The sequence below is a fragment of the Parus major genome, chromosome 24 (genome assembly GCF_001522545.3).
Source record: "Parus major isolate Abel chromosome 24, Parus_major1.1, whole genome shotgun sequence".
NCBI lineage: Eukaryota > Metazoa > Chordata > Aves > Passeriformes > Paridae > Parus > Parus major.
In genome coordinates, this window is record NC_031792.1 from 2,521,404 (window position 1) to 2,533,354 (window position 11,951).

The 11,951-nt window shown below is 51.7% G+C and overlaps 1 protein-coding gene across 1 annotated transcript in view; it reads left to right on the forward strand.

The window, feature by feature from the left end:
• GRIK4 (glutamate ionotropic receptor kainate type subunit 4) overlaps window positions 1–11,613 on the forward strand; it is a 112,556-nt gene extending 100,943 nt beyond the window's left edge. The window contains exons 13-19 of the mRNA XM_033519702.1: window positions 214–323; window positions 2,152–2,325; window positions 2,582–2,747; window positions 4,699–4,924; window positions 6,595–6,723; window positions 9,229–9,347; window positions 9,957–11,613. Coding sequence (XP_033375593.1) covers window positions 214–323; window positions 2,152–2,325; window positions 2,582–2,747; window positions 4,699–4,924; window positions 6,595–6,723; window positions 9,229–9,347; window positions 9,957–10,322 — 1,290 coding nt within the window. The 3' untranslated portion in view covers window positions 10,323–11,613. The remainder of the gene's footprint in view (window positions 1–213; window positions 324–2,151; window positions 2,326–2,581; window positions 2,748–4,698; window positions 4,925–6,594; window positions 6,724–9,228; window positions 9,348–9,956) is intronic.
• The last annotated feature ends 338 nt before the right edge of the window (window positions 11,614–11,951 follow it).

The following is an 11,951-nucleotide window of genomic DNA, read 5'->3' on the forward strand; positions in this document are numbered from 1 at the left end:
TATTTCCTTTTCCTCCCTTTTATTCCTTTTCCTCCCTTTTATTCCTTTTCCTCCCATTTATTTTCTTTTCCTCCCATTCCTCCCGTTCTCCCATTCCCCCTTTCCCTGCTGCTGTTCCCCAGGGCAGGTGTGTTCCCTCCTGCCATTCCAGACCTATTTCCACCTTTCCAAACGCAATCAGCTCCACCTCCTCCTTTGCTTTTCCCTCCCCAGGGCCGCAGACCCGGCTATTTCTCCTTCCTGGATCCCTTTTCTCCCGGCGTCTGGCTCTTCATGCTCCTCGCCTACCTGGCCGTCAGCTGTGTCCTGTTCCTGGTGGCTCGGTAATGTGGCTTTTCCCTTCCTCGCGGTGCCCCCTAGTGTCCCTGCCAGAGCGGGGGGACACGGGGACATCCTCTGCCCCCCGCATCCCCGGGATGGGCTGGCGAGGAGCGTCCCAGCCCTCTGCCAGCTTTGTCACCGTGTCCCCGCGCTGGAATGGCCATCGAGCGCTGGTTTGGGATGGGTTTGGTGCCCAGAGAAGGTTTTGCTGTTGAAATGCTCCCTGCAGGTGTTTTTTTACCCTTTGTCCCGAGCAGGGAGGGTGGAGGATGGTAACAAAATCCATTCTGAGGTGTCAACACGAATTCCACAAGTGATGCCTGGCTCCCCTGGCCCTGTGCAACCCAGTTTGTGGAGGAAAGGGAAATTCATGAATATCTTTGAGCAGCTGATGTGCAGAGCCTCGCTTGGCAGCTCTCAGCTCCATTCCCCTATGACTAATTTAAATCACTCTTAAAATACCTTGTTGAGTGCTCACCTGCAGCCTGGCCCCCATCAATGCCCAGGCTCTGGGCTCCAGTCTGCTCTCCCTGTCCTCCCAAGCCCCTGAGGAGGGGCTGTTCCAGGCAGGGCAGGGCTGTGTCCTGGCACTGTGTGCCACAGCCTGCTCAGGCCTCGATGGCTCTTTCGGGACCCCCTTAATGCCCAATTCTCATCTCACAAATCGGAGCTGTGCTGTCGCTCGCTCCCTCAGCATGGCTGAAGTTGTCATCCTGACAGGGCTTTAATGGGCTCCTTGAATGCTGTTACAGCCACAGAAACACAGGTCTGGAGAAACCATTGAATTATGCAGAGCTGCTGCCTCTTTAGCCCCTTCCTCATGTTTTAAATATGATCCTCCAAAAAGGTGCCTTTACCCAGCTCCGCGGTGGAGAGGGAGCTTTGGCTGCTGCTCCCTGCTTTGCTCAGCAGGAAGGAGCTTTTGACCCTGTGAGCTGCAGACTCTCCCAGAGCTCTGGGGTTTGCTGCCAGTGTTTGATCCACCATGGAAAGTCTGCAGGAAATAACCTCCTCCTCCTCCCTGGCACCACGGTGAGAGAGGAGATGCAGGGATGAAAATAACCCCCTCATTTTGGCTAAATACGATGTGAGCTGGCACAGCCCCGCAGCTGTTTTGGCAATTGCCCCAAAATGACCCTCCCAGACCCCTGCTTTCTTAACTGGAGCAGGATGATGAAGTGCAGCACATGAACTGGCAGACTTTTTTAGCAGCCAGGGAACTGGGGACTGGAAACAACAAGAGAGAGAGAGATAGAGGTGCAGTCACAGCAGTGACAGGCTGTCAGATGTTTCCCATTCCCACCTCTGTCCTGTCCCTGGAGGATGGGATGCTTTGAAACAGCAGCACTCAGCTTCCAACTCCACCTCAGACCTTCTCAGAGCAACCCTTTGCACCAACACATTTTTTCCTTGATGGTTTAATGCAGTCTGGGCTCACACACTTCGCATTTGAACTTCCCGTCAGCGCTCGTGCTCCGGCAGGGAGCACAGCCAAAGATGTTTGATTCCTAATTCCCATCAAGTCTGTGCACATCTGGAGTTCCTGCTGAGGTGTGAATCTTGCAGGATGCACGCAGAGCTGCCCAGAGCAGAGCCTCTCAAAGTTTTTTGCAAATCTTTACAAGAAAGCCTCTGGCTCCTGAGTCTTAGAGCAATCGTTTCACTCAGCTCTGAGCCCTGGGCATCAACTGACAGCAAAGCATTTCCTCCTCAGAAAACTCTGCCTCCAGGAGAGCTGGAGCTTCACAGCTTCTCTCTCTTTTTTGCTTTTTTTTTAAAGTGTCCCATTTCCCAGCTCATTCCCTGAGCTCCTCTTTCTTGTCCTTTCAGGCTGACACCGTATGAGTGGTACAGCCCCCACCCCTGCTCCCAAGGCCGATGCAACCTCCTGGTGAACCAGTACTCGCTGGGGAACTCGCTGTGGTTCCCAGTGGGGGGGTTCATGCAGCAGGGCTCCACCATCGCCCCCCAGGCTCTGTCCACGCGCTGCGTCAGCGGAGTCTGGTAAGGAGGGCAGCCCTTCCCTTCAGGAATGTTTCTCTGGGCAGAAGTGGAAGTGGAGGAGGGATTTCTTCACAGAAAGGCTTGTGGGACATTGGGAGGGGCTGCCCAGGGAGGTGGTGGAGGTGTTGTGGGGGTGACAAGGTGGGGATTGATGGTTTTGGAGGGATTTTGAGCCTCAGCGATTCTGAGAGGCAAAGGGTGGGGATGGAGAGCACATTTCCTGAGGGAATCCACATCTCCTCTTCCCTCTCCTTAGGTGGGCGTTCACCTTGATCATCATCTCCTCCTACACAGCCAACCTGGCGGCATTCCTGACCGTCCAGAGGATGGACGTCCCCATCGAGTCCGTGGATGACCTCGCTGACCAGACAACCATCGAGTACGGCACCATCCACGGCGGCTCCAGCATGACCTTCTTCCAAGTAAACCCCATTCTTTGGCTGCCTGGGGGGCAGGGGGTGCACAGGACACCCCTCAATCAGATTGGGGTGTCCCCTCAGCCTGTGTCACTCCAGTTGCATGGAGAGACCTCTGGAGAGATCCCTGCACAGGGTGGCGATGATGGGATGAATGGTGGGAGAGGCATGATGGAGGACACAGAAGGGAATTTGACAAGGAAGTCGAATTTTCATGGGTTTCCACATGGTTTTAGCTTTTTTTGGAGAGTTATTCAGGTGGGATAAGCAAAGAAACATTTGCACAGCTCAGGCAGGCTCGCAGAAGTCGAAGTGCTGGAGCCTGTATGAGGTCAGTGGCACTGAAATAAGTCAAGTGTATGCAAAGTTATGTGGGCCATTTAGCCCAATTTCATTTTTATCTTCCCTGCTCTGCTCTGAAGGGAAATAAATGAGTGAATCTTTTTCTGCAGCGCTCTGAACGCACAAAGAACTGCTTGAGGATTATTAATTTATTTATTACTTGTTGAAATTCCAAAAGGAGAGAAAGCTTGTTCTCACTCTTTCCCCACACTCTGAGTCTGAACTGAATTTGGAAGGCTGGGAAATCTCTGGAGTCAGCCTGAGCTTTTCAGCCCAACTTGATGCTCTTCAGGGGTATGGAAAAGAGCTACTTTTAAGCCAAACTTTACATCTAAAATGAGCTGAGCAGAGCCTGAGTGAGGTGGTTGTATACAAGGGGCTCACTTGAGGAAAGCTTTCAAGTTTAAACCCCTGACTGTGTCTCTGCACTGCCTGGCAGTGAGGAAATCAGAGAGGAAATTAGGAAAAGAGGGTTTTGTCCCATTTGTGGTGCTTTGAGCTGTGTTGGGATCCATTTGCCTCTGGTGTAAGGATGGGGAGGTTAAAGTAGTGATGGATAAACAGCCTCCATCCCCCCTCCCTTTCTGGGTGCACGAAGGAATGTTTGTCCCCTCCTGGGGCACCTTGTCCTGGCAGTGCTTCCCCTGACACTGACACACAGTTTAAGGTCTAAAAATGCAGCGAATTGGGACCAAACTCCCCCAGCTCATCTGTCTCCTGCCCAAGTGGCTGCACCCAGAGGACAGAGCTGGACAGATGAGGGCAGGAACTGGGTCAGCAGCAGATTCCCTGAGGCTCTCCAGCATCGCTCGCCAGCCACAGAGAACCAGCCCTGGACTGTGTGGAAATCCCTGTGTAGAGCAGGGTGTGTTTATATTCAGTCTTTGTGCCAGCAGGTTTCACTCTCTGCTCAGCACAGGCAACAGACATTAATCATTCCCAGCTTTCTTTTCATTGGACCAAGGTGGTTCAGCCACCAGCAAACTCTGAGCATTTGGGGCTGGCTGAGCTTTAGTTTATTGTAATCAATGACAAAAACCCCCCAGTTCTTCCTAGCAAGCACTTTACCTTGCCTCACAGGGAGGGTGAACCAAATCTGGATTATTTTTTGAATAAAATTTGAGAGCAGCAATCTCCAGAGAGCTTTTGTGCTGCCCCCCAGCCCTCAGTGCCTTCCTCAGGGTGCTGAAGTCTGGCTCTGACACTGAGGAACTGTTGGGACAATGTTTGAGGGATGGTCAGTACGGTGTGAGCTCTACAGGGAGCACCCAGAAGTTTCAACCAAGGAGGAGTTATTTCATCCAGCTTTTTTTTGTGTGTTATTGATACATGGTGACTGAAATCCTGATTTATTTTTTTCCTAAAATTACCAGACCCCATTGGAATTGGGGTATTTCATGCCCAGCTTTTCCAACAAATTCCCAACACATTTGGGCCTCTTTGAGATAAACAAAGATGAAGCATCAAAATCCTTTCTGAATCTGAAACCCGATTTGATTCCTCTCACCGTTGTGTCCTTTCCGCAGCAGCGCCTGAGTTGGGGGGTTTAATTTTGGGGGTCTAATTTACCCCAAATCTCCTCCCTGAGCTGTGGCTGCCTCTTTCCACCCCGCAGAACTCCCGCTACCAGACGTACCAGCGGATGTGGAATTACATGTACTCCAAGCAGCCCAGCGTCTTCGTGAAGAGCACGGAGGAAGGGATCGCGCGCGTGCTGAACTCCAACTACGCCTTCCTGCTGGAGTCCACCATGAACGAGTATTATCGGCAGCGCAATTGCAACCTCACGCAGGTCGGGGGCCTTCTGGACACCAAGGGCTACGGGATTGGCATGCCCGTCGGTAGGCAGTGAAGAACAATTCTAGTCCTTCTCAGCTGTCGGCAGAGGACCGGAGCGTTCCAAAGGCTGCGCCGGCTCTAAAAGCCAACGTTGCATCTCACAGCTCTGCCCAGGGTCCATTTTATTTCTTACCTGTTGCCCGTGCTCAGAGCCAGATGTGAGACCCTGCTCTGGTCCAGAGCCAGATGTAAGACCCTGCTCTGGTCCAGAGCCAGATGTGAGACCCTGCTCTGGTCCAGAGCCATGTGAGACCCTGCTCTGGTCCAGAGGTGTGTGAGACCCTGCTCTGGTCCAGAGCCATGTGAAACCCTGCTCTGTTCCAGAGCTGTGTGAGACCCTGCTCTGGTCCAGAGCCAGATGTGAAACCCTGCTCTGGTCCAGAGTCAGATGTGAAACCCTCCTCTGGTCCAGAGCCAGATGTGAGACCCTGCTCTGGTCCAGAGCCGTGTGAGACGCGACCGCGGCTCTTTCAATAATTCATGTGAAAGATGTCTCAAAATTGCTGCTTGTTCTCTGCATACCTGCTCTTTGCTGTTTCCTTCCCCAACCAGTGTTTGTGCATCGTTTTGTGCTCCTTGTTTTGATCCCAGAAGTGATGTCAAAGTAATGCTGTGGCAACTCTGGTAGTTTTTAGCAGGAATGTCTTAACAGCTGGTGGTTCTTGAAACTGCCGGCCAGAGAGTTGGGCGATTCAGGGACTATCTCAGCTCATCATCAGGTTTAACAAATACAGGGGTTTTGTCTTTCAAATGGATGAGCTCACAAGAGAACATGGCCACTAAATAAGGCTTTAGTCGTTGTTATTCCAAACGATCCGCTGATCTTTTGGACAGCCTGGAAACCTTGTCCTGACCTTTAAGCCCTGGCATTTAGCAACACAAAGTTGAGGTGGATTACATAAGGCCCCGTCACACAAACAGCCACTCTAGTTTAGTGAACATGGGTAAGCTTGTAAAGTCACAGCAACCTGATCAAAGTGAGTACAAATCCCTACCTTCAGGGCTAAATTTGTTCTGACATTGTCTTGTTAAACAGTGAAACTGTAGCAGATAAGAGGAGCAGAAAGCTGCTGGCTGGGACAATAGTGCAGAGTTACTGGGAGAAGCACAGTCTTTCCCATGGCCCTTCCTTGGGATCTCTGGTGGCAGACAAGGATTTCTTGTACCAGACAAGGATCTCTGGTGGCAGACACTGGGACTGCAGCAGAGCTCCATGCCCAGCACAGGACTGAGCTCCTCCAACATGGACATTTTGCTTCCATGATCCTTGGGCTCCTTCCAACTCGGGATTTCTATTCTGTGACCAGTTTGAGGGAAGGAGCATTAGAACAAGATTGAATTGGAGGTGGAATGACAAGAGAGGGACCTCCATGGGCTGCAGGAGCAGGATACTGAGCTGCTCATTCGAAAGCCAAGGCTCCCCTTGTCATGGACCTGCTCCAGCGGCCTGTGTGGCTCCTGGTGGCCAGGTCAAGTCACCTTCTGCCAGTGACACTAGCCAGGTGACATTCCCAGCGGGGTGGCTGCAGCTTCCCATGGCTTGCATGGACTGACAGCCCCTCCAAGCCACCCAGAGAGGAGCTGGGCTCACTGCGGGGGGGACGAGTGGCGAGGATGATGATGATGATGGGGAGGAAGGCAGGGCCCTACCACGTCCCTCTCGGCGTTGCAGGCTCCGTGTTCCGTGACGAGTTCGACCTGGCCATCCTCCAGCTGCAGGAGAACAACCGCCTGGAGATCCTGAAGCGCAAGTGGTGGGAAGGAGGGAAGTGCCCCAAAGAGGAGGACCACAGAGCCAAAGGTAAGCCCTGCACTCCCAAGGGACCAGGCACAGAAATCTCCTGGCCAGAGGTGCAAGGATGAGCACCCAGCTGCATGTCTGCCAGGTTTTCTGCCTGGGAATCACTTTTTCCCCTTCTCCTGACCTGAGATTCCTTCCTTCACAATTCAAGGAGAAAGCCAAACTGCTCGGCTGTGCCTCACGCTGTGTGTTTTTGCCTGGGGCAGAGATAGCGGGAACAACCAAATGACAAATATTGGAGGCATATGGAGGGTAAATTAGCTTCTAATGAATGTCTGGGAAAATGGATAGCTGAAGGGATCAGACCAAAATCCTGGGTTCCTTGAAGGGAGATGGATCTCCACCACAGGCCCGCTGGTTAATGGCTCCAAGTGAAAGCGTCTTTTAAACAGCCAGGGGAAGGGACACAAGGACTTTATTAGTACATTTGTAAACTGAGGAGCAAATTCTTTTGGGTAATGCTATGCAAATTGCCATAAAAGCCACCACGTTAGGCTGATGTCCCAGCATGAGAGCAGTTGCCAGCTTAACACAGTTGCTGCATTTTTTAGTTTTGGCAGCATCCCTTTCCTCAGCGAGTGTTTTCTGCGAGGCCAGCAGGCCCCCCCAGTTAAAAGCACAGCCTTGTGACCTTTGTGAGAGCAGAGAAAAGAGCCAGGCCAGGTCTGGGGAAGCTCTTTTGGGGTGTTTTCCTTGCAGCAGGTGTGTGTGTGTGTCTGTGCAGTTCCTGCTGGGACCCCAAGGGGCTGGGAGTTGATGCTCACTTTTGGGCAATGCTGCTCTACAGACAACCCCAGTTATTTATCTCCAGGCTGAAGGTGTAAGACAATCAGGTTATTGATATTAAATGAGTTACTTTTGAAGGTGGAAGGGTTTTTTTCTCCATGGACTGTGCCAAAAGCAACTCTAAGGTGGAATCTAGGCTGGGGGCTGTTTGGAGATGGCTTTGGGAGGGGGAAGCTGGGCTGTTTCTGGCACTACCCAGCACAATCTGTGACCCTGGGCAAGTTTTGCTGCTGGTTTGTTCCCTCTGCCATGGCTCACTTCCTCAGTTCAGGAGATGAGGAAGGCTGTAAGCTGTATGGAGAAAGGAAATAACTCTCAGTAAGCTTGGGAGTCTGAGGTGGCACCCAGACAGAATGAGAGGAGGATGTAGAGAGAGGTATAAACCCTAAATTCACACTTGTGAGCTGCTGGGGGGAGTGGATGACCTTTACCTTTGGGTCTGAATTGTGATTCCAGGCTGTTTTTTCCTGCCTTGCCATTGCTGTGGAAACACCTCTGCAAAGTCTCTGATTTACAGACTCCCTGCATTGTTCTGGGGGTGGTGCCAAAATAATGACAGAGGAGGAGGCAGAAATGTGACCTGCTAAGTTTTAAAACAAAACAGGTCAGCGATTTACAAGGATTTTGGTGAGGTTTTATGTCTAAAAGCCACGCCGAGATCAAGTCAATAAATCATTGATTCTTACGCTTTGATTTAATGCTACAGGAGGGAGAGGAAGATTTTTATAGATGTTCTTGTTGAGTAATGGCCTCACACAGCCAACCCAGGGCAGAGCACATGTTTTTAAGTAATCAGTCCAATCAGGAACTCAAACCAAACACAGGAGAGAGGAACCATACCCCAGGACAGCAAATGCTGAGGTCAGCTCATCTCACAGGCAGGTGGAGGCACGGTTTTGGGGACCAGGGCTGTGGTGGTAAGTGAAGTGATGGCCTCAGCACATGGAAAGCTCAGGGTTTTAAGGATTTTCCTTCAGCTGTGAACTTTCTGGAATAAAGGCTGGGTAGGCATGGTAGTCATCCCATAGGAAGAGAGTTGTCTGAGGGAGGTGGGATGAGCTGTTCATGCAAGGGGCTGTTTCTTCCTCCTGGGCCAGGGGTGCTGGGCAGAGACACCCAACCCACAACCAGGAACCCCTGGGTGGCAGGGACCCCATTTGTCACCCTGTAGAGTGACACAGCATCCTGCTCTTGTTCAGAGCCTCTCCTTTCCCACTGCAGTCCAAGCAGCTGGAATCATTTTCCTGCAGCACTTTGTGATGCAATCAAAGAAGCTTTTCCTGGTGCCAGCTTCCTTTAAAGCCCTTCCCTGTCTCCTTTATCTCTGCTCCTTTAACAGCCTTGCTCCTCTTCCTTTTCAAGTTCAAAGCCACTGGAGCTCAGTGAATAATTTGCAAGGATTAATGTGCCCCACTCGTCCCACACTTTTTCCCTCCTGTTTTCAGTTTGCCCACAAATTGCTTTGTGCTTCCCTCCAACATTTTGGTTGTTTATCTGCAAAATCATCATTTCTGAGAAGGCATCTTCGATCCTGCAGTTATTGCAAGTCACTCACTTTGGCCATCTGAGTCATGCAGGGAGCTATTAATAGGACACTGCTGGCTCCCTGGCTGGGCATCTACAATGCCAACAAAACAGCAAAACCTGGTTCTGTGCAGTGATACTTGACACTTAATGATGCTCCTGCCTCTCCAGAGTGTCTCTCCTGCTTTATTTTAGGCTTGGGAATGGAGAACATTGGCGGAATCTTCGTGGTGCTCATCTGTGGCTTAATCGTAGCAATTTTTATGGCAATGCTGGAATTTTTGTGGAGCCTTCGACATTCTGAACAGTCGGAGGTAGGACCTGGGAGTGTCCTGAGGGGACAGGATGTGTTTATTGCTGTCTGTGGGGTGTCCTAGAGCAAGTCATGTACCCAGGCTGAGGAGCAATCCCAGCCAGGACACCTCAAACACAGGAATAGGCTTGGTCCTTTGGGCAGGGTCTGAAATCCACGAGTTTCTCATGCACTCCTACTCAAAGCGAGGCTGTAGAGATGCTCCAAGGGCTTTCAGAGGGATCAAAGATGTGTACAACATCCAGGTACCTTTCCTGGAGGTGGAATTTCTACTGCAGCAGGTTTGGGTCTTGTGCAGATGAGCAACACAGAGGGGGTCTCTGATGAGAGGCGGAGTTGGGTTAAACAGAGTGTGGATGTCTGAGCACTGATGTTGAAAAGCAGCAGCACTGAGTCCATAAAAATCCAGTGTCAGAATCACATCATGGAATCTTAAAATCATCATGGCCACATCTTGGCCTGGGTTGGAAGGGACCTTAAAGCTCATCCAGTTCCATGGTCAGGGACACCTCCCACTGTCCCGGGTCACTCCGAACCCTCATCACTGCAGAGCCCCTGAGGGACTCAGAGCTCGCTCAGGTGAGCAGGACAGCTCCGTTCTCCCCTGCAGGTGTCGGTGTGCCAAGAGATGGTGACGGAGCTGCGCAACATCATCCTGTGCAAGGACAGTTTCCACCCCCGTCGGAGGCGAGGGGGGGTGGTACGGACTCGCCCCGCTCTGCCCGAGGAGCGCCGAGCCCGCAGCACAACCACGCTCAGCAACGGCAAGCTGTGCAGCGGGGGCGAGCCAGACCCCCTGGCACAAAGACTGGCACAAGAGGCAGCCCTGGTCGCCCGGGGCTGCACCCACATCCGCGTGTGCCCCGAGTGCCGCCGCTTCCAGGGGCTCCGGGCGCGGCCGGCCGCGGGGTCACCGGCGCGGAGCGAGGAGAGCCTGGAGTGGGACAAGGCCACCAACAGCAGCGGGCCCGAGTAACGCCAGGCCCGGGGCGGCGGGGTGGGACGAGAGGGTCCTGTTCCATTTTACAGAACACGGACTTGTACAATGTCAACTCGTTTTTAAATCAATAGCGGTTACCCGGCTTCTCCAGAGCAAGGCGGATCTTGGGGCGGACTCAAGGGCGGAGGGCTGGCTGCGGTTTGGGTGCCCGCTGCAGCCTGCCGGGGCAGCAGGGAGGTCCTGGTGCCTGTCCAGAGGTTGTCTCTGGGAAGGAGGGATGTGGTGGGTGGCTGGTGTAGCAGATATCGCCCACCCAAGGGCAGGAGAGGTTCTCGGGACTTCTCCCCCTCCACGGTCAGGAGAAAGGACACTGGCACTGCCTCTCCATCACTTACTGGGGGATGTTCTCCGAGGGCAGCGGGTGGGACTTCTTATTTGCCGTGGCTATGGGAAGGCAGGAGTCTTTATTTTGGGGTTTTTTGTTGTTTTTGTTTGTTTAATTTGGGTATGTCAGGACCCAGTCTCCAAGGCATCAGGTGCTGAACTCTTCTTCCTTTCCAGAGGGTGGCAGGGGGGTTGAAGGGGGAAGGGGAGGATGGGATGGGACACGCTCCCTGTGAGAAGCAGCATTTGCAGGAAGTGCATCTGAGGAGTTGTTAAAGTTACATATATAGAGAAATATATCTATACATAGATATATATATATACATATATATTAAAATGCCAAAAAACAGCCAACAAACACAATGAACTCAAAGAGGCCTTGAAACGCCTGGAATTTCAGGGGTTCTGTGTCTTTTGTTTCCTTCTGGGGTTATCTTTTGGGTTGTTTTTTTTTTACTTTTCCTTTCTGTTCTTGGGATGGGGTGGGAGGAGCCCTGGGGGCGGCTGCCCATCCCCACCAGGCGAGGGAGGAGGTGTTGGGACCCCCAAGGTGTCCCTGGCTGTGCTCTGCACACCCCTGAAGTGACTCTGAGCTCCCCAAATCCGTGACCCTGAGGAACACCCTCAACTTCCAGGGTGATTTCCAGCCACACAGCATTTGAGAAAATCATTAGCCCGGGATCTCGTGTAAGGAAAATAGTGACTTCCCTAGAAACAGCAGCAGTTCACCCTCTGCTTGGTACAGATGTGGGGTTTACACTGGCAAATTTAATTTTCTGATTGAAAAAACAAATTCTATGCAATTTCTGGTCGTAAAAGGAAAGAGATGACAATGGAGAGGGGCAGGGGAGATAAAGCCTTGAGTGAAGGTACATCCTGTTCTTGAATTGTTTTCTTTTCTTTTTGTCTTGAATGTACGGAAATAAAAAATGTCCTTGTATAATCATGCTTTTTTTTTTTTTCCTTTTTTTTCTCTTTTTTTTCTCTTCCCTGTTCAGTCAGGAGAGTTGTGAGACAGTTTGAGGCTTGTCTGCTCAGGGAGAAACTCAGCAACTTGACAGGCAAGAGGTGCTTTGGCTGTTGCAGGTCTCTGCTGCCCGAGAGTGTCCACACCCCTGGTGTTGCTGTTACCTGTAGCTGAATGGAAAACAGGGGTTAAAAAAGCAAAGGTCATTTAAAAAAAAACAAAAAACAACCAAATACCTGGTGATGAGGGAAGAGAGAACTCAGAACTGACAGCAGGGTGAGCAGGGGTGCAGCTCCATCCTTCCCATGGGTGGT